At 34.8% G+C, this 22,737-nt stretch overlaps 1 protein-coding gene across 1 annotated transcript; it reads right to left on the reverse strand.

Moving 5' to 3' along the window:
- Positions 1-13,490: 13,490 nt before the first annotated feature.
- LOC100373785 (uncharacterized) lies at positions 13,491-20,507 on the reverse strand. The gene has a single exon (XM_006820807.2). The coding sequence runs from the start codon at positions 20,505-20,507 to the stop codon at positions 13,491-13,493; it is 7,017 nt and encodes a 2,338-aa protein (XP_006820870.2).
- Between the last annotated feature and the right edge of the window lie 2,230 nt (positions 20,508-22,737).

Genomic DNA, 22,737 nt, shown 5'->3' on the forward strand with positions numbered 1-22,737 from the left:
TTTTTGTGTGGCATCATTTGCTCATGTCTAGCAAATATAAGCAATAAAATCTTTAGCGGTCATGTGACCTTGGCCGCCATATTGGATTTTCCGAAAATTGATAAAAAAGTTTTAAAATCTTCTTCTCAAAAATGGCTCATTCATGTGATTAGACATTTGCTTTGCAGCACCTATGGCCATAGCCCTACAAAGTGACTGAAGCAGATTTTTGAAAAATGGCTTCCTTTGGCAGCCATCTTGGATTTAATAAAAAGTGAAAGTACGCTATAACTCATGAACAATTTGCCAGATTTAAACCAAAGTTGGCATACAACATCCCTTCAATAAGATGATTATGTGTTCATAAAAATATTTCCCATGATTCAAGTGGTTTTGGCGGCCATATTGAATTTATCAAAAAATTGCAAAAAACCTCAAAAAATTATCTTCTTAAAAACTGCTTGTTTGTTTGACAATCAATTTAGCATATAGTATCTCTGTTGATAGCTCTACAAAGTAACTGTAGCAGATTTTCGAAAAATGGCTTCTTTTGGCAGCCATCTTGGATTTAGTAAAAAGTGAAAGTACACTATAACTTATGAACGATTTGCCAGATTTAAACAAAACTTGGCATACAACATCCGTTCAATAAGATAATTATGTGTTCATGAAAATATTTCCCATGACTCAAGTGGTTTTGGCGGCCATGTTGAATTTATCACAAAAATGCCAAAAAACTCAAAAAATTATCTTCTTAAAAACTGCTTGCTTGTTTGAAAAACAATTCGGCATATAGTATCTCTGTTGATAGCTTCACAAAGCGACTGAAGCAGATTTTTGAAAAATGGCTTCCTTTGGCAGCCATCTTGGATTTAGTAAAAAGTGAAAGTACGCTATAACTCATGAACAATTTGCCAGATTTAAACAAAACTTGGCATACAACATCCGCTCAATGAGATGATTATGTGTTCATGGAAATATTTCCCATGATTCAAGTGGTTTTGGCGGCCATGTTGAATTTATCACAAAAATTCAAAAAACCTCAAAAAATTATCTTGTTAAAAACTGCTTCCTTGTTTGAAAAGCAATTCAGCATATAGTATCTCTGTCAATATCTCTACAAAGTTACTGAAGCAGATTTTCGAAAAATGGCTTCCTTTGGCAGCCATCTTGGATTTAGTAAAAAGTGAAAGCACGCTATAACTTATGAACAATTTGCCAGATTTAAACAAAACTTGGCATACAACATCCGCTCAATGAGATGATTATGTGTTCATGGAAATATTTCCCATGATTCAAGTGGTTTTGGCGGCCATGTTGAATTTATCACAAAAATTCAAAAAACCTCAAAAAAATATCTTGTTAAAAACTGCTTGCTTGTTTGAAAAGCAATTTAGCATATAGTATCTCTGTTGATAGCTCTACAAAGTTACTGAAGTAGATTTTTAAAAATGGCTTCCTTTGGCAGCCATCTTGGATTTAGTAAAAGAGAAAAAGTTCTACAACTCATGAACTATTTGTCCTTGCATTAAGGTTATCATATTCCTGTGAAATCAAATCCATATGTTGTGTAGTTTGTCTGCTATCTTGCATTCTAGACATGAAACGTTCGTCAAATAATCACATCGAGCAAGTGCAATTTGTCATGAGCCACGCAGGCTCGAAACCCGTCATCGCTGCTATGCAGCTATATTTAGGGTTTCGAGCCCATTTGGTCGAAACCCTTTTGTAATTGTTCCGTTTATTATTATTATTATTATTATTAGGGTTTCGAGCCCATTTGGTCGAAACCCTTTTGTAATTGTTCCGTTTATTATTATTATTATTATTATTATTATTATTATTCTTCCGCCTAAATATTTGGTCACGCTTTATGTCAACACCGTTGGACCGATCAGTTTCATACTTGCCACAATGGTAAAGCTGTATGACATCTGGTGCATATCCTAAGTTCAGACACATAGGTCACATGACCAGGCCGCAATCTTGGATTAAAGGCGAAATTTTCAATGCCGAATTGCGCACCTTTCTGAGGGTCTGAGTGCTCCAATTTTTTTATGATAGTAGCAGTGCGACAAGGGCTACAAATTTCATCAAAAAAAACTTTAGCGGTCACGTGACTTTTTTTTTTAGAATTTTTTTAAATTTTGTTTCGCATCTCATTTGCATAATTTTCGACAAATCAACTAACCCTGAATAACTTTGAAAGATCATATGACATAGTATTTAATTCCAAAATATGAAGTCCAGGCGATAAGCCGTTTTTTAGAAGAAGATTTTAGAATGTTTTTTCATATTTTTTTGTTCTTTTATATGGTCACGTGACCTCATTTTATAGACATAATTGCAATATCTCAAGCACTGTTACATATAGGAACATGCAACCAGTGCAATTTTGAAGTGATGGTACATGAAATTCTACTAACAAACAAGATGACCATATATGGTCATGTGATCTCATTAAATATGCATGAATGTAATATATCAAGCACTGTTACAGATAGGGACATGCAACCTGTGCAATATCGAAGCTATAAGACACGAGATGTGACTAACTAATGTCATGACCATATATGGTCATGTGACTTCATCAAATATGCATAATTGTAATAACTCAAGCACTGTTACAGACGGGAACATGCAACCTGTGCAATATCGAAGCTATGGGACAAGAGATGTGACTAACTAGTGTGATGACCATATATGGTCATGTGACCTCATCAAATATGCATAAATGTTATATTTGAAACACAGTAACAGATAGAAACACACAACCTGTGCAATATCGAAGCTATGAGACAAGATATGTGACTAACACATCTGATGCCCATACACGGTCATGTGACATCATGAAATATGCATAAATGTAATGACTCAAGCACAGTTACAGACGGGAACATGCAACCTGTGCAATATCTAATCTATGGAACAAGAGATGTGAATAACTAATGTGATGACCACATATGGTCATGTGCCCTCATCAAATATGCATAAATGTTATATCTCAAGCACTGTTACAGATAGGAAAATGCAACCAATGCAATATTGAAGTTATTGCACAACAGAGCTGACAAAAACATCCGATGACCATATATGGTCATGAGACATCATTAAATATGCAAGATTGTAATACCTTAAGCACTGTTACAGACAGGAACATGCAACATGTTTAGTATGAAGGCCATGCAATTTCCTATAATATATTATTGTCAATGATGCTGATTTTGGAACGCTGCTAATAAGTCAGTGGGCTCGAAACCCGACATTGCTGCAACGCAGCTATATTTATTATTATTATTATTATTATTATTCTTCCGCCTAAATTTTTGGTCACGCTTTATGTCAACGCCGTTGGACCGATCAATTCAATACTTGCCACAATGGTAAAGCTATATGAGATCTGGTGCATATCCTAAGTTCAGACACGTAGGTCACATGACCAGGCCGCCATCTTGGATTAAAGGCGAAATTTTCAATGCCGAATTGCGCACCTTTCTGAGGGTCTGAGTGCTCCAATTTTTGTATGATAGTAGCAGTGCGACAAGGGCTACAAATCTCATCAAAAAAAACTTTAGCGGTCACGTGACTTTTTTTTTTAGAATTTTTTTAAATTTTGTTTTGCATCTCATTTGCATAATTTTCGACAAATCAACTAACCCTGAATAACTTTGAAAGATCATATGACATAGTATTTAATTCCAAAATATCGAGTCCAGGCGATAAGCCGTTTTTTATAAGAAGATTTTAGAATGTTTTTTCATATTTTTTTGTTCTTTTATATGGTCACGTGACCTCATTTTATAGACATAATTGCAATATCTCAAGCACTGTTACAGATAGGAACATGCAACCAGTGCAATTTTGAAGTGATGGTACATGAAATTCTACTAACAAACAAGATGACCATATATGGTCATGTGATCTCATTAAATATGCATGAATGTAATATATCAAGCACTGTTACAGATAGGGACATGCAACCTGTGCAATATCGAAGCTATAAGACACGAGATGTGACTAACTAATGTCATGACCATATATGGTCATGTGACTTCATCAAATATACATAAATGTAATAACTCAAGCACTGTTACAGACGGGAACATGCAACCTGTGCAATATCGAAGCTATGGGACAAGAGATGTGACTAACTAATGTGATGACCATATATGGTCATGTGACCTCATCAAATATGCATAAATGTTATATTTGAAACACAGTAACAGATAGAAACACACAACCTGTGCAATATCGAAGCTATGAGACAAGATATGTGACTAACACATCTGATGCCCATACACGGTCATGTGACATCATTAAATATGCATAAATGTAATAACTCAAGCACTGTTACAGACGGGAACATGCAACCTGTGCAATATCGAATCTATGGAACAAGAGATGTGACTAACTAATGTGATGACCACATATGGTCATGTGACCTCATCAAATATGCTTAAATGTTATATCTCAAGCACTGTTACAGATAGGAAAATGCAACCAATGCAATATTGAAGTTATTGCACAACAGAGCTGACAAAAACATCCGATGACCATATATGGTCATGGGACATCATTAAATATGCAAGATTGTAATACATTAAGCACTGTTACAGACAGGAACATGCAACATGTTTAGTATGAAGGCCATGCAATTTCCTATAATATATTATTGTCAATGATGCTGATTTTGGAACGCTGCTAATAAGTCAGTGGGCTCGAAACCCGACATTGCTGCAACGCAGCTATATTTATTATTATTATTCTTCCGCCTAAATTTTTGGTCACGCTTTATGTCAACGCCGTTGGACCGATCAATTCAATACTTGCCACAATGGTAAAGCTATATGAGATCTGGTGCATATCCTAAGTTCAGACACGTAGGTCACATGACCAGGCCGCCATCTTGGATTAAAGGCGAAATTTTCAATGCCGAATTGCGCACCTTTCTGAGGGTCTGAGTGCTCCAATTTTTTTATGATAGTAGCAGTGCGACAAGGGCTACAAATCTCATCAAAAAAAACTTTAGCGGTCACATGACTTTTTTTTTTAGAATTTTTTTAAATTTTGTTTTGCATCTCATTTGCATAATTTTCGACAAATCGACTAACCCTGAATAACTTTGAAAGATCATATGACATAGTATTTAATTCCAAAATATGGAAGTCCAGGCGAAAAGCCGTTTTTTATAAGAAGATTTTAGAATGTTTTTTCATATTTTTTTGTTCTTTTATATGGTCACGTGACCTCATTTTATAGACATAATTGCAATATCTCAAGCACTGTTACAGATAGGAACATGCAACCAGTGCAATATTGAAGTGATGGTACATGAAATTCTACTAACATACAAGATGACCATATATGGTCATGTGATCTCATTAAATATGCATAAATGTAATATATCAAGCACTGTAAGAGTTAGGGACATGCAACCTGTGCACTATCGAAGCTATGGGTCAAGAGATGTGACTAACTAATGTGATGACCATATATGGTCATGTGACTTCATCAAATATGCATAAATGTCATAACTCAAGCACAGTTACAGACGGGAACATGCAACCAGTGCATTATTAAAGGGATGGTACATGAAATTTTACTAACAAACAAGATGACCATATATGGTCATGTGACCTCATTGAATATGCATAAATGTAATATATCAAGCACTGCAAGAGTTAGGGACATGCAACCTGTGCAATATCGAAGGTATGGGTAAAGAGATGTGACTAACTAATGTGATGACCATATATGGTCATGTGACTTCATTAAATATGCATAATTGAATTATCTCAAGCACTGTTACAGACATGAACATGCAACCTGTGCAATATCGAAGCTGTGGGACATGAGATGTGAGTAACTAATGTGATGACCGTATATGGTCATGTGACGTCATTAAATATGCATAATTGTAATATCTCAAGCAGAATCACAGATAGAGACATGCAACCTATGCAATATCGAAGCTATGAGACAAGAGATGTGGCTAACTAATGTGATGACCATATATGGTCATGTAATTTCATCAAATATGCATAAATGTAATAACTCAAGCACTGTTACAGATAGGAACATGCAACCAGTGCAATATTGAAGCTATTGCACAACAGAAGTGACTAACACATCCGGTGACCATATATGGTCATGTGACCTCATCAAATATGCATAAATGTTATATCTCAAGCACTGTTACAAATAGGAACATGCAACCAGTGCAATATTGAAGCTATTGCACAACAAAAGTCACTAACATATCCGATGACCATATATGGTCATGTGACCTCATCAAATAAGCATAAATGTATAACTCAAGCACTATTACAGACGGGAACATGCAACCTGTGCAATATCGAATCTATGGAACAAGAGATGTGACTAACTAATGTGATGACCACATATGGTCATGTGACCTCATCAAATATGCATAAATGTTACATCTCAAGCACTGTTACAGATAGGAAAATGCAACCAATGCAATATTGAAGTTATTGCACAACAGAGCTGACAAAAACATCCGATGACCATATATGGTCATGGGACATCATTAAATATGCAAGATTGTAATACCTTAAGCACTGTTACAGACAGGAACATGCAACATGTTTAGTATGATGGCCATGCAATTTCCTTTAATATATTATTGTCAATGATGCTGATTTTGGAACGCTGCTAATAAGTCAGTGGGCTCGAAACCCGACATTGCTGCAACGCAGCTATATTTATTATTATTATTCTTCCGCCTAAATTTTTGGTCACGCTTTATGTCAACACCGTTGGATCGATCAGTTCCATACTTGCCACAATGGTAAAGCTGTATGAGATCTGGTGCATATCCTAAGTTCAGACACATAGGTCACATGACCAGGCCGCCATCTTGGATTAAAGGCGAAATTTTCAATGCCGAATTGCACACCTTTCTGAGGGTCTGAGTGCTCCAATTTTTTTATGATAGTAGCAGTGCGACAAGGGCTACAAATTTCATCAAAAAAAACTTTAGCGGTCACGTGACTTTTTTTTTTAGAATTTTTTTAAATTTTGTTTTGCATCTCATTTGCATAATTTTCGACAAATCAACTAACCCTGAATAACTTTGAAAGATCATATGACATAGTATTTAATTCCAAAATATGGAAGTCCAGGCGAAAAGCCGTTTTTTATAAGAAGATTTTAGAATGTTTTTTCATATTTTTTTGTTCTTTTATATGGTCACGTGACCTCATTTTATAGACATAATTGCAATATCTCAAGCACTGTTACAGATAGGAACATGCAACCAGTGCAATATTGAAGTGATGGTACATGAAATTCTACTAACAAACAAGATGACCATATATGGTCATGTGATCTCATTAAATATGCATAAATGTAATATATCAAGCACTGTTACAGATAGGGACATGCAACCTGTGCAATATTGAAGCTATAAGACACGAGATGCGACTAACTAATGTGATGACCATATATGGTCATGTGACTTCATCAAATATACATAAATGTAATAACTCAAGCACAGTTACAGACAGGAACATGCAACCAGTGCAATATTGAAGTGATGGTACATGAAATTTTACTAACAAACAAGATGACCATATATGGTCATGTGACCTCATTAAATATGCATAAATGTAATATACCAAGCACTGTTACAGATAGGGACATGCAACCTGTGCAATATTGAAGCTATGAGACAAGAGATGTGACTAACTAATGTGATGACCATATATGGTCATGTGACTCATCAATTATGCATAAATGTAATAACTCAAGCACTGTTACAGACAGAAATATGTAACCAGTGCAATATTGAAGGTATTGCCCAAGAGAGGTGACTAACATATCTGATGACCATATATGGTCATGTGACATAATTAAATATGCATAAATGTAATAACTCAAGCGCTGCTACAGATAGGAACATGCAACCAGTGCAATATTGAAGCTATTGCACAAGAGAGGTGACTAACATATCCGATGACTATGTATGGTCTCATGTGCATATTTAATTTAAACTAAAAATAGTGAAGAAACATTGAATATTGTGTGTATAGATGAATTTATTTTATACAATTTTAGGGAATTAAAAATTTACAAGACTGTCAAAAAGAGATACTACATAATAGAATGATATAAATAATAAAAATGTAGTTGATTATATATATGATCATTTTTTACATTGGTATGAGTAGAAAATGGTTTACAAAAGTTTGAGGGAAATGAAATAAAATATATGAAGTTTTATTAATACATTTGTATAAAAAGATCAATCGAATACGACTGTTAATACAAGATAAAGTGAACATGATAGAATACTTGAATTCCTTGAACTGTGAAATAAAATAAAGCTTTTAAATAAAATATTTACATAGTGTATAATGTATGTTTAAGTTAAATCTAATTTAGACTTAGAAGCAAATATTTTTTTATAAACTTTGCGTTTGAATACAAGATCTAACACAAAGTTACCGAACACAAAGAAAAACAAGAAAAAAGAAAAACAAGCAGCCTGTTGGCTAAGATAGCTTCACAAAGTTGCATTAAATGTGATCAATAATTCTTACAAAAAATTAGTGGAATGTCTAAAAGTAAACTATTATGCATGTATATGAACTCGTAATTAATTAAATTGCCATATTGTCTTAGAGTATCTGTGAAATAAGTTTCATGAATTTGATCAATAATTGAGATAACAATGGAAAAGTTAAAAATAGACTAATCAGTATGCACATTAGGCGAATATTTATGCCTGGATTTTTACTCCAAATTAATTGGTTCTGTGTATAGTCCTTGAGCATCTATGTACTAAGTTTTATGGAAATATGATTGGTACTTGAAATATCAGCAGAAAAGCTGAAAATTTGGGAAATTTGCAATGTGGGAAATTAATATACATAAATTTTTACTCGAAACTAATCATGTCTGCACATTGCCCAAGATCACCTATGCACCCCCGAACACACTAACAGCAAAGACTGTCATTGTGTGCTTCACATACAGGAGTCAAAAAGAAATCAATTAAATGAGCTTTTTTCAAGATGAAGTTACAAATATAAAAATAGCAAAACATTACACTTATCACGAAATGAACAAATCTAAGAAAAGTTTACTTAAGGTATATACCCTTATGAAAATGGAAGCTGTGCGACATAGTAACAGTATGAATGTCAGTGCACCTTTGTGAGGCTGCACTGGTACAGCACAGATGAATTTTGTGTGTGTACAGCAAAAACTGTGGCTGCAGTAGCACTATGGCATACATGCCGCAACACTGTGTGGCAAGCCTGACATCTTTATAAGGGTATACAACAAATATAAAAGCAATGAGATTTGCGTTTTCTTGAAAGTGTACAAAGTTGATCAAAATAGATAAAAAGCCAAGGAGGAACATTAGGAACATGTGCATTTTAAACCCACTGTAATGTGAAAGCTTGGTAATGATAAGACCAAGATCAGCAGTGTTATTGAGAATAAATAAATAAACAAACAAACAAACAAACAAACAAACAAACAAACAAACAAACAATGTGAAAATGTAAAAACATTTTCCAAATCTTAGGGAACTAGGAAAGTTTTAATGTTTCTGTCCATTAATATTGTGGCCATATAGCAAATATCACTCAATATCATATACACAACTAAAAATAACAGTATACATTAATGTCACAGGAAAGTTCACATTAAATGACAAAAATAATCATCCTATGGTTTGAAACAACATTTGTAACCAAAAATTAAACATGTCATAAAGTAGAAGAGAACTGGAGGTAATATATTTAGGTGAAAAATGGAAATTTAATTTGAAGGATATTAAACAAGCAGCTTTTTGGGTGAGATAGCTCAAACAAATAAATAAATAATGTGAAAATGTAAAAACATTTTCCAAATCTTAGGCAACTAGGAAAGTTTTAATGTTTCTGTCCATTAATATTGTGGCCATATAGCAAATAGCACTCAATATCATATACACAACTAAAAATAACAGTATACATTAATGTCACAGGAAAGTTCACATTAAATGACAAAAATAATCATCCTATTGTTTGAAACAACTTTTGTAACCAAAAAAATGTGTAACATGAACGCCACTTATTTTCAAGTAGCCTTTGAGAAGGTCATAATAAATACACATACTAACTACAATACAATAAAATAGTTATTGTTACAACAGTTTATAAGATAGAACAGTAAAAACAGAAAAAGTATGATAATCTTCTAAATAGCAAGCACTATTGAAGTGGATATATAGTATAACAAGCATACAGACACCAACGTCCAGGTTCAAATTATCTTTCCATTTAGCTCAACTGCTAACCCAGTAGAATCTAAAAGAAAACAACCATTACAAAAATTAACACATGCTGAAAATTTGTGAACCATATAATTATTTTTAACACCATTGTCATTTATTTCAAAACAATAGCAAAAGTAATGAACATTACCTATATTTCATATGAATGGTGAAGCTCCATTGTTAACAAGTGCTGAACTGAGCCCTTCACAGTGGAATCTCTGAAATCAGATACAAACAGAAAAAATAATCAACATTTATAATTACTTTATTGAAATTATATTCATTTGGGGTGATGGTATTTATTACGAGTCATCATGCACATAAATGGCAAAGAATACATTGAAGAAGTTATTTTTTACTTTGATGTAGCACTACAAGAGGTACCCCAGTTGCAGCAGCACATAAATATGCACCACATTGTTCTGCATTCATTTCCATTATTACTACAGCATCTGACCATATCTAGCTGCACTATCTTTCAATGCCATGTAATACAAACATGAATCACTGTATGTTCTCTGAAATTAATACCAACGTAGTGATTTGATTTGATTTGATTTTGAGTTTTGGTACTGCCCCTCTATTGTAATTGTCTCATCTCTCAACATGTGACAATAGGTGTAACATGAACGCCACTTATTTTCAAGTGGACTTTGAGAAGGTCATAAAAAATACACATACCAAGTACGTACCAATCAGTTATTTGTTGCAACACTTCATATAATAGAAGAGAGAAAGTATGATAATCTTCTAAATAGCAAACACTATTGAAGTGGATATATAGTATAACAAGCATACAGACACCAACGTCCAGGTTCAAATTATTTTTCCCTTTGGCTCAACTGCTAACCCAGTGGAATCTAAAAGAAAACAATCATTAAAAAAAATTACACATGCTGAAAATTTGTGAACCATATAATTATTTTAAACACCATTGTCAATTATTACATTTCAAAAAAAATAGCACAAGTAATGAACATTACCTATATTTCATATGAATGGTGAAGCTCCATTGTTGTTAACAAGTGGTGAACTGAGCCCTTCACAGTGGAATCTCTGAAATCAGATACAAACTGAAAACATAATAAACATTTATAATTACTTTATTGAAATTATATTCATTTGGGGTGATGGTATTTATTACGAGTCATCATGCACATAAATGGCAAAGAATACATTGAAGAAGTTATTTTTTACTTTGATGTAGCACTACAAGAGGTACCCCAGTTGCAGCAGCACATAAATATGCACCACATTGTTGTGCATTCATTTCCATTATTACTACAGCATCTGACCATATCTAGCTGCACTATCTTTCAATGCCATGTAATACAAACATGAATCACTGTATGTTCTCTGAAATTAATACCAACGTAGTGATTTGATTTGATTTGATTTTGAGTTTTGGTACTGCCCCTCTATTGTAATTGTCTCATCTCTCAACATGTGACAATATGTGTAACATGAACGCCACTTATTTTCAAGTGGACTTTGAGAAGGTCATAAAAAATACACATACCAAGTACGTACCAATCAGTTATTTGTTGCAACACTTCATATAATAGAAGAGAGAAAGTATGATAATCTTCTAAATAGCAAACACTATTGAAGTGGATATATTGTATAACAAGCATACAGACACCAACGTCCAGGTTCAAATTATTTTTCCCTTTGGCTCAACTGCTAACCCAGTGGAATGTAAAAGAAAACAATCATTACAAAAATTACACATGCTGGAAATTTGTGAACCATATAATTATTTTAAACACCATTGTCATTTATTACATTTCAAAACAATAGCAAAAGTAATGAACATTACCTATATTTCATATGAATAGTGAAGCTGCATTGTTGTTGACAAGTGGTGAACTGAGCCCTTCACAGTTGAATGTTTGAAATCAATGTAAAAGGGGCAAATAATCAAAATTTAATGATGAATATGTACCAGGGATATTACATTTGTAATGTGAATAAGCCTTACCCTATATAGAGTATAACTAGAAATAAAAGTAGAAATTGTAAAACTTTTTCATGTAGTTAAATTAAATATTAATTGCCATACTTCATTACACATCATTTAACTAATGAGCAAAAAATTCTTGTCAATACACAGCCTTACCTTTTTATGCTATTCCATTACAAAAGCCTCTTGGTACTTGATATCAAGACTTCACAGCACAGTAGGACAGTTAGATATTTACTTTGAGAGCAACATCAATGGCATTGTTGAATCTGATGTGAGCAAGGTGCCACAGACAGACAGACAGACAGACAGACAGACAGAGACAGACAGACAGAGACAGACAGACAGACAGACAGACAGACAGAGACACAGACACAGACAGACGACAGAGAGACAGACAGACGACAGAGAGACAGACAGACAGACAGACAGACAGACAGACAGACAGACAGACAGACAGACACACAGACAGACACACAGACAGACACACACAGACGCTGATTTAAATTGTTTTCCCCAATGCCGTCGCGTTAGTTGACATTAAGAAAATATGTTCAGACATAATCAAAATATACTCAACTTTATAACATCTTATGTGGAGTAGAATCTGAAAATAAATGTAGCAAATTTAGTGATGAAAATTAGATATAATGTAATGCAGGCTAATCACATAAAAGAACTCTGTTAATAAATGCACCTGTACAAGCATCTAAGAATTTCAGAAAGTTGAAAACTCCAAAAATAATCTGTATAATTTGCTACATTTGTATTCACAAGTGTTTGTGAACAAATACTAAATACTTTCAGTGAGTGACAAATTTCATCCTTGATGATAAAAAACTTGTCATCTGCTAAAACTTGGAACAATTACACAGGTGTAAATAGTTGAGCTATTACATGTGTACCGTATGGTCTGAATTGACAGTGACAAATAATTAACTTCTCTCTGTCACAATTTATATCTGTATGCACACGTTGGATGAGCAGTCACTCTTCTTCTTGTTATTCAGTATTATTCAAACTTGACAAATGTGTGGAAATATCAGAAATAGTGGCCTTAACTTTTTGACATGCTTGTACAGGTGAATTACAGAGTAGATGTCATATACAAAATGCAGCAAATATGTAAATAGTAAAAATAGTAAAGTCAATCATGTGACATGTCAACAGATATGATATGCATATTTCAACTCAATGTTAAAAATCCCAATTGCCCCCACACCACCTATAACCTTCATTCAGCAATTTGGTTGCTCATAACTTAACACAAACTGCCTCATGAAAACCATAATATGTCTGCATAACTTCCACACTAATAATTTCTTTCCACTTTGCATAAACATGGTCTAATAGTGTTCCACTTTCTGTAGTTGTTTGTGTTACATATTGTGTGTATCCTCTTCCTTCCATGATCTTCCTCACACCAGAACACAGAAGGAGATTTTCATTAAAATCACCAAGAATGATGTTACCACCAGGGATTTTTTCCAGTTCTGTTACCAAACACAATAGACTTTTCCTAAATGTATCAGCTTTGTATGATGAAGGTCTGTACACAACAGCGATAGCGAGTCTTGCATCAGTCACATAAAAAGCCAGATATTCTAAATTGCTCACAGGCAGATTCAGGAATTCAACAGTGTTTTCTGTTCTGGAATACACACATACTCCACCATGAGCTTGTTGTGCCAAGTCAGCTGTGTTCTCATTGAAATTATTATAAGATAGTGATCTGGACTTGTGCTGAAAGTTGTAATCATGTAGTTGCAATATATCAAGTGTATCAGTATTTGACAACCATGTTTCTGTCAAACAAATAAAGTCTGCATTTAAAAATTTGTTATGTTTCAAATCTTCAATGTGTGCATATATACCCTCTATGTTGTGAAGCATGATGGTATATGACGAATCTATATTTGATTTTTTTTCTGACAAGGTGATAAACTTGGGCATGGTTGAAACAGCGTCTTTGATCTTGTCATTGCAATATATCACAGATTCCTTGAATCCTCTGATAATTAGTCCATCTACTGTCTTCACGCGGCTCAATGCCACATAAGCTTGTCCTCCTGCAAACATTTTGTCCAATGTAACTACAGCTTTCTCCACAGTTATTCCTTGCACCTTGTGTACTGTGCATGCATAGGCAAGTTTTAAGGGAAATTGACGTCTAATACCGCCTCCATTGTTCACTCTATCTTCCTGGGGTTTTATCAATGTACTGTTCTTCGGTAATAAAGAAAATTCTTCTGATTGTTTTCGTACATTGTTTCCAATTTTCTCGTTGTCGAACACAACATATATACCAGAAGGAAAGTTTTCACCAGGAGTTAAGCATATATGGGCTACTGTGCCAAATACACCATTTACCAGACCATCTGATACATCAACGTTTTTAATTAACATCACACGAGCACCTATAGCCAAAGTGATTGACTTCGGTAAATTTGTATTGTAGACTTTAGCAAACTGCACATCCTGTTTCTCCATTTTTTTTGTTTTAGGATTTCTACCAAAGTCTTCTGCCTCAATACATACAGGGTCATTACATTTAAAGTGCAGCTTTGTGACATTGCATTCATCAACCTGTTTATTAGTGGCAAAAATATGAATTCCATCACTATCTTCACCAGTTTCACAGTCCTGAAGCATTTTAACAGATTCTGGTTCTAATTCCTCTACTCTTGTTCTTGTTCTAATGTTATTTAATGTTGCTACAAATTCCAAATTCTGTTGCCTTACCACATCAGTTAATTCAGCAATGGAGAAATAATCATTCCAAAGATCAACACCTTCACTGTTAACATACAAAGCTTTACCTTTCACAGGTGCTAACTGGTAAAAGTCACCAACAGCAATCACAGAAACACCACCAAATGGTGAATAGTCACGGGTTTGTTTTATCTGCCTCAATCTTCCATGCACATATCCAAGAAGCTTCTTATCAACCATTGAAATTTCATCAATAATGAGAATCTTAAGACTAGCCATTTTTGAACGCAGTGTGTTCATTTTCTCTTCTCCAAGTGGTTGATATGGTAATTTTGCATCAATCGCTATCGAAAAGGTACTATGTATTGTGCCTGCATTTATATTGAATGCGGCAACACCTGTTGGTGCTGTCAATAGAACAGATATGTCATCTGGATTTGGTAGAGCACGAGCAAGAATTCGTGAAGCTTCATAGTATATAGCCTTGACTAAATGAGATTTACCAGTACCTGCTCCACCAGTTAGAAACATGTAAAAAGGGTCTATGCTTTCACCATTAACTGTATTCAAGCACCATTCTCGGACCGTGTAAAATATGTCTAACTGCTGGTAATTTAAGGACCTCATCAATATGTTTGCATCATCTCTAGATATTCCACAATGCAGATATACATCAGAGGAACTACCATTTTCAGATTTTGGAAGCAAATCAGGAATTGAATCATCAATATCGCCATTCTCCGATAAAGAATCTGGTGGTGCATTTTCTTTACATTCTAATCTTTGCAACTCAGATTCTGAGTGAATTTGAGCCCATGCATCTTCCAAGGAAGGATGTTTTTCCATTATTTTCTCTGCTTCCTCAATTGCATCAGCTTCTTTCTCAAACAATGCCCTGTTTCTGTTCACAATGGCTTTGACAGTTTCAACTTTATTGACCCCGACTTTCACAGCACCATTTTCATAGAACTCTTCAAATGACTCAAAAGTTCTTGGTTTCAACTGAAAGTCAGCTCGATAAGGCAGGAAAAGTTGAAGAATACTTTGATAATGTTTTTCTGGATGTTTTGAGACAGAAAATCGAGGATACCTCACTACTGCCGGTTCTGTTCGAGATCTTTTCATCACGTAGCCAAGACCATTTTCTAAAGGAACAGCATTTTTTCCTTTTTTTGAAGCCTCTGATGTCGATAAAATACGATATTCAGAAACAAAACTTGCAAGACACAGGATATCAAAATAAAGATCTTTTGGTCTGTTTTTGTAACGATCAACCATACTTGTCATCCAAATATCATCTTTACTCAAGTTGCCACCTTTACATTTCTTTTGAAGAACTTCTAAAGGTAAACTCATTTTGATTGGATTTTCTCCAGTCGGAATAAAATGAACTTTTCTTGATCCTTCTTTTAACTTCAAATTACACACCCTATATACAGCTTCCTGAGCACCAAGCTCTCTGTTGTGAAGATATACACCTCCCAACTTTTTCATTGCTAATTGTGCATCCACATTTCCTTCATTTGAAGCTTCTCTCTGTGCATGATCCAATAATAATCCCATTTCTCTTTCAGCTTTTGAGATGTAACTGATAATGTAAACAATACAACTGTAAGCATCAACTATGAATTGTATGTCAATGTTTGCATTCCAGCATTGCAGAAGATCTTTATTATACTGGTTCACCCAAACAGCATTGGGTTGTCTTTGCAAAACTACACTGGTTTTCTTTGTCAATTTACTATAAGCCCTTTCAAAAACATCTTGAGATATTCCAATGTTGTTGAACAAGTCGTCTACTGTATAAAACTCAATTTCAGAATGTAAAAGTGCATTCCAAATCTTGGTCAAAATTGACTTTGCTTCAGCATTAGTCATTTCCTTTGGCAAAGGTGCTGCATCATGTTCATCACTTTCTATATCAATATCATCTACGTCCTCAGATTCAATATTATCCTTGTCATTATCCTCGCTACCATTAAGACCATTAGCTCGAGAGATGAATGTTCCTTTGGAAGGTGGACGTGGAAAATTGAACCGACATTCAGTACCTTGTTTTCTACAACTTTTAGAATGCCTTGTACTGTGTTTCTGAACACTATTCACAATTTCATATAGCTCTTCATCATGTTCCTGAGACGGTATTTCACAGGTTACATATTTATCTACAAACTCTGTCACCTGTTCATCAGGGTCTTTATCAATAGTAGGCGCATCTTCAACCCAAAATAGACAGTGAGTATGAGGTGAGCCACGCTGTTGAAACTCAACTCTATGAAAATAATCTTTAATCTTTCCAATAGGCTCTGCAGGTGATAAAATAATCTTTTTCAAAAAACAATGAAATCTACGGTCAAACATTCGGGCAGCTGTTACAGGATTCTTCTTCAATAGCGCACACTTTTCAGACCAATCAAGATCTTCAGCAAAACGACTATCACCTTCTTCTCGGAGAATACTTTCAATCATTTCAGGCCATCTCATGTCAGCTGATGAAAATGAGCAGAACCAAGTAGGTATGCCTAATTGTCTTATCATTGCAAATAGATCCTTCTGTGCACTCTGCCAAAAAGGTGGTGTACCTCGGATGGGTTTCATAAATTTATAACCTTCATCATATTCCAGAAGTTTTTTCAGTGACTGTGTATCTATCAAAGTCGATGCAGTGACACTTTTGTCACAAGCTTTACCAGAACCTTTTCGTAATGCAATCGACACATTAGAAATAACCTGCTGTACCTCTGATAAATACTGCGCATAAAATATAAAATCAGTATTTCTGGCAAATCTACCATCTGCATTCATTAAACGACCATGTAGATATCGTGCAAGTGTAATCCTTTCCTCACGCTTATCATGAAAAGTTGGTGACCCTGAAGGATACAATACAGGAAATGATTTAGCTTCATTGCCTTCATCTTCCAACATTTTTACTGGACTATTTCCCTCAGCAGGAGCAACACAAGCAATGTTATCAAAATGCTGATCAAGAACTTCCTGTGCTATGTCAACAGGTTGCAAACATGTATCATGAAACATTCCATGTCGCTCTTTCTCATGATCTTCATTGTCGTGTGATTCAGAATTTGAATTGGCAAGTGGTGATAAGCTATCATCTGCATCACATACTTCTTCCACCTCTTCATCAATTCTTGCTAGCGGATTTGTCCAAGTTTCATTGAAACGCACATTATTATACCACTTATTGTTGACATGCAGATATTCTAAAGCAGTTTTAATATGAGAATCATTGACAAACTGATATTGATAATGGCCTTTATATGACAATTTTCTCTTTAATTTTACTCTAATCATTTGATCATCCACCTCGCATCTTGGTAAAACAGATATCGCTTTATCGATGCTAGATGGAACGCAAACCACAGGTCCATGGACACCATTTTGACCACCTTTAGGTAAAGCCAACATCTTCATAAATGGAATATGCAAACAAATGAGGTGTTGTTCAAGTGAGTTTAAGCAGCATAATTCTTCAGGAATAGGATTCAGATGGAGGTTATTGGCAACTGCTTCAGCAGGCATATTCCCATTCAGAATTTTACGATGACAGGTATAACATATCCATAATTTTGTTTCAGAACTTCTAGAAGAGACACAATCATTATTGCATGTCATAGTACACTTATGAAGATAGTCTTCAGTAATACATTTCTCAGCAACACTTGACACACTATTTATTCTTCTTGAATACATTTCTTTTTTACATTCAAGAACTTGATTTTTGAAAAGACGACGATGGCATACAGAACAGACGTACTCTGGACCATCTTTAGTTTCACTACGGAATTCATTTATAACTGTATCTATGATTTTCTTCTTATTCATTTGTGATAACCTAAAAGCAGTCACTTTAGATTTAACTATTTCTTTGTGTGATTCATTATCTTTATATTTTTTAATACTGCGTGTCTTTACAGCTTCCCTGTGGGACTCATTCTCTCCATATTTGTTAACACTTTGTCGCTTCACAGCTTCCCTGTGGGACTCATTCTCTCCATATTTGTTTACACTTCGTCGCTTTACAGCTTCCCTGTGGGACTCATTCTCTCCATATTTGTTAACACTTTGTCGCTTTACAACTTCCCTGTGGGATTCATTCTCTCCATATTTGTTAACACTTCGTCGCTTCACAGCTTCCCTGTGGGATTCATTCTCTCCATATTTGTTAACACTTTGTCGCTTCACAGCTTCCCTGTGGGACTCATTCTCTCCATATTTGTTAACACTTCGTCGCTTTACAGCTTCCCTGTGGGACTCATTCTCTCCATATTTGTTTACACTTCGTCGCTTTACAGCTTCCCTGTGGGACTCATTCTCTCCATATTTGCTAACACTTTGTCGCTTTACAGCTTCCCTGTGGGACTCATTCTCTCCATATTTGTTAACACTTCGTCGTTTTACAGCTTCCCTGTGAGACTCATTTTCTGCATATTTCTTAATGCTATGTTCCCTCTTTGCTCTTCTTAAGGTAGCATTATCTTTGTATACAGATCTACTTTGTAATTTCTTTATTTCACGGAATCTGTTTTCAGTATGGTATCGAACAATATCCTGCAATTTACATTTCTTTGTTTGACAACCATCATCGGTATATTTCAGCTTTTGATCCATAGCTTTTTTTCTCCGGTAATTATCTCTACGGGTTTTATTATTTGCACGTCTGCCTTTTCTTTTTAATCTTTTACCTAATGTTGAGTAACAAGTAGATGGTAAACAATCAAATGAATTGGTCACTGGTATACATTGTTTATCTGCAACTTTCAAGTCACAACTTGAAAAACAATTAATTGTACTGTATATGGTTCTCTTACTTGTAGTAGATTGTTTTACTTGTGGTTGAACATTATGAGAACATTCACATATCACAGTTCCTGGTGGCTTTACACATTGTACAACTTCATAATGTATCTCATTGCAGTGTTTCAGGTATATTGCTTTCCCGTTATTAGCTGCATTTTTATTAATCTGACGGTTTGAATATTCTAGCCATTTATTCCGGGTGAATGTACAAATATCTGTCTTCAAAAAATCAGCAGCTGCAAATATTTCAACTTCCGTTGCCCAAGTTCTTGAATAACGCATACGTGATGAACTCACATAGTCAGCAACTGACTCATAACCAGGTCTTAAGTAGGAATAAAATGCTGAATCATTGTCCATCAGGTGCCGTACAATGCTCATTCTCATCTTCCTGTGATTATTTTCATTACCGGAAATGGCATATGACAAGGCTCTAAAAAAACAGTTACCATCACCTTGGATAGGCTGAGTAACACATGGATCACCTATTTCCGTACCGACACTAATATTTCCGTGTTCAGCAAGGTCTTCATTCAAAATTCTTAGTTCATCACACAAACTGTTTCTAAGTAGCAAAGTCAAAGGACGATAAACCAGTGGAGTACTCTCACTTTCACAAATCAGCACTTCATCTGCAGACTGATCCTGGTTATCAGATTCAAAGCAAACACTACGGCATTCATCTTCATTGATATTTATACCTGTAACTTCAAACTGTTCAAGCTGACTGAAATGCATAGAGTCTGCAAGTTTACAACACTGTTTATACACTACCTCAATACTTGGAAACTGCAGTAATACACTAGTGCCATCTGGTGTGACCATACCATTAGCATCTCTTGAATGAGAGTCAAATACCCAGTAGTATCCATCTTTTTTGATAACAGCAAATACAGCACCTCCAAAATTAATAAAACAAGCATTATATTCAGTCAATGATAAAATTATTGCATTATCAAGAGACATTACGAAAGAAATCTCACTATCAGTTTGCCCAATGATTCCAGTTAATGATTCACCAATACTCAAAGTAAACTGTGTGTCAAATAAATCTAGTATCTGAGGTAATTCAGTCACTAGTAAAAAAGCAGACTGCATTGTTGTAGAACGCTGTAAAAACCCATATAATTCATTACCTGTTTGCAGTATCACATCAAGATCATCTTTATGCCAATATTCTACATGTCTTATTTGACTAAATATAATAGAAACTAGGCTGTTAGCAACACACTGTTTGCCACTGTTATCCAGAAATTGAGAATCACCTTGATGGAAACTGCCTTGCACTGAAAATATTGGATTTATATCATTACCTGTCCACTGATTATTTGTGCCTTCTGTATCAAATATCAATTTAGACACCATGCCTTCTTCAATTACAGAACCATTTCCATCTTTCAAGAAGTTATCTTTATCATCATTCACAAGGACAGTATTATCTGAAGTATTTGCGTCCGGAGGGACGATATTTGCAATAATATTTGCGTCCCAAGGGACAGTATTTGCAGTAGTATTTGCGTCCCGAGGGACAATATTTGCAGTAGTATTTACGTCCCGAGGGACAATATTGACAATAGTATTTACGTCCCGAGGGACAATATTTGCAGTAATATTTGCGTCCTGAGGGACAGTATTTGCAGAAACGTTAACATCCCATTTTAACTCTTCAGCTGGGATGACACCCAGCACAGATGGGACATTGCTTGAATGTGGAGCAGATTTGTCCACAGCTGATCTTCTCTTCATTGCTTCACTTCTCTTCCAATTCTTCTTTCGTGGCATCTGAAAGATATAATTTCAATATATTTATACATTACCAAGGTCTTAGGTAACATACTCAAGACTATTCAATAAATAACAAGTTATATTAAATGGTTTCTATAAGAAACCCCCAAAGTTTACAACAGACAAACGACGTTGAAGCCACCTCATAGTATATATACATCATAATGTTGGCATCATTTTCCAAATTTTCCAATCTAATGGGGCTTAAATTGGAATCAAGTCTAGATTCTTTGTAGTTACTAACACAATACAGAAGTACACCATTTATTGTAACTGGCCTAAATGGGTAAACTTTATTTAAATGCAGCAAAATCTATTTACAAATAACCATACTTCAACATTTTGTGTTTTCAATATCTGACTGCCTACTAACTTTGTAGGTTTAATCAATACTGAAGAGATGTTACTGTGCAGTGGTAAAATAATGAACATTTAAAGTGACATATTCCTCAATGATAATTTCCCAGGAGTGATATTTTATGCGCTACGGACCATATATCCAATAAAAGAGACTGATTACTACAGAAGAAAGCAATGATCTATTGGAAATTGTAAATTGAAGTTACTGGGGTTAGAATGATGCTAAATTATCAGTAGTTTTAGATTAATGTGCATTCTGAAATGCATCTTATTTTTCTCTCAATTAAGATTCAAAATCACCGACTGGTAGCCATGAATCTCACATCATGTTAAAAAAAAAAAAAAATTCAAACCAACTTGTATGAATATATGCATAACTTAAAAAAATTGTACACGTGCATCCGCCTACGGAGTGAGTACTGCACAACACATGGATCTCTCTATGTATATAGTCTTGTCCGACATTGTATACCAAGAGTCTGCAGCAAATATGCACTTACCTTAGCATGTATACGATTATCATCAACTACAGAATAAAAATGAAAAAGTTATTAATGCAAATTTATAACAAGCAGCCTGACAAGTCTACCTGACACAATGTGCACTGAAATATACCATGAAAAACATTGGCCCAGACAGTTCAGAACCAAACACAATGTGTACTGAAAAATAATATGGAAAACATTGGCCCAGGTAGTTGAGAACCAAACACAATGTGCACTGAAATATACCATGAAAAACATTGGCCCAGACAGTTCAGAACCCAACCCAATGTGTACTTAAAAATACCATGAAAAACATTGGCACAGATAGTTAAGAACCA

The sequence above is a fragment of the Saccoglossus kowalevskii genome, unplaced genomic scaffold, assembly GCF_978046115.1.
Source record: "Saccoglossus kowalevskii unplaced genomic scaffold, keSacKowa6.1 SCAFFOLD_57, whole genome shotgun sequence".
Classification (NCBI taxonomy): domain Eukaryota; kingdom Metazoa; phylum Hemichordata; class Enteropneusta; family Harrimaniidae; genus Saccoglossus; species Saccoglossus kowalevskii.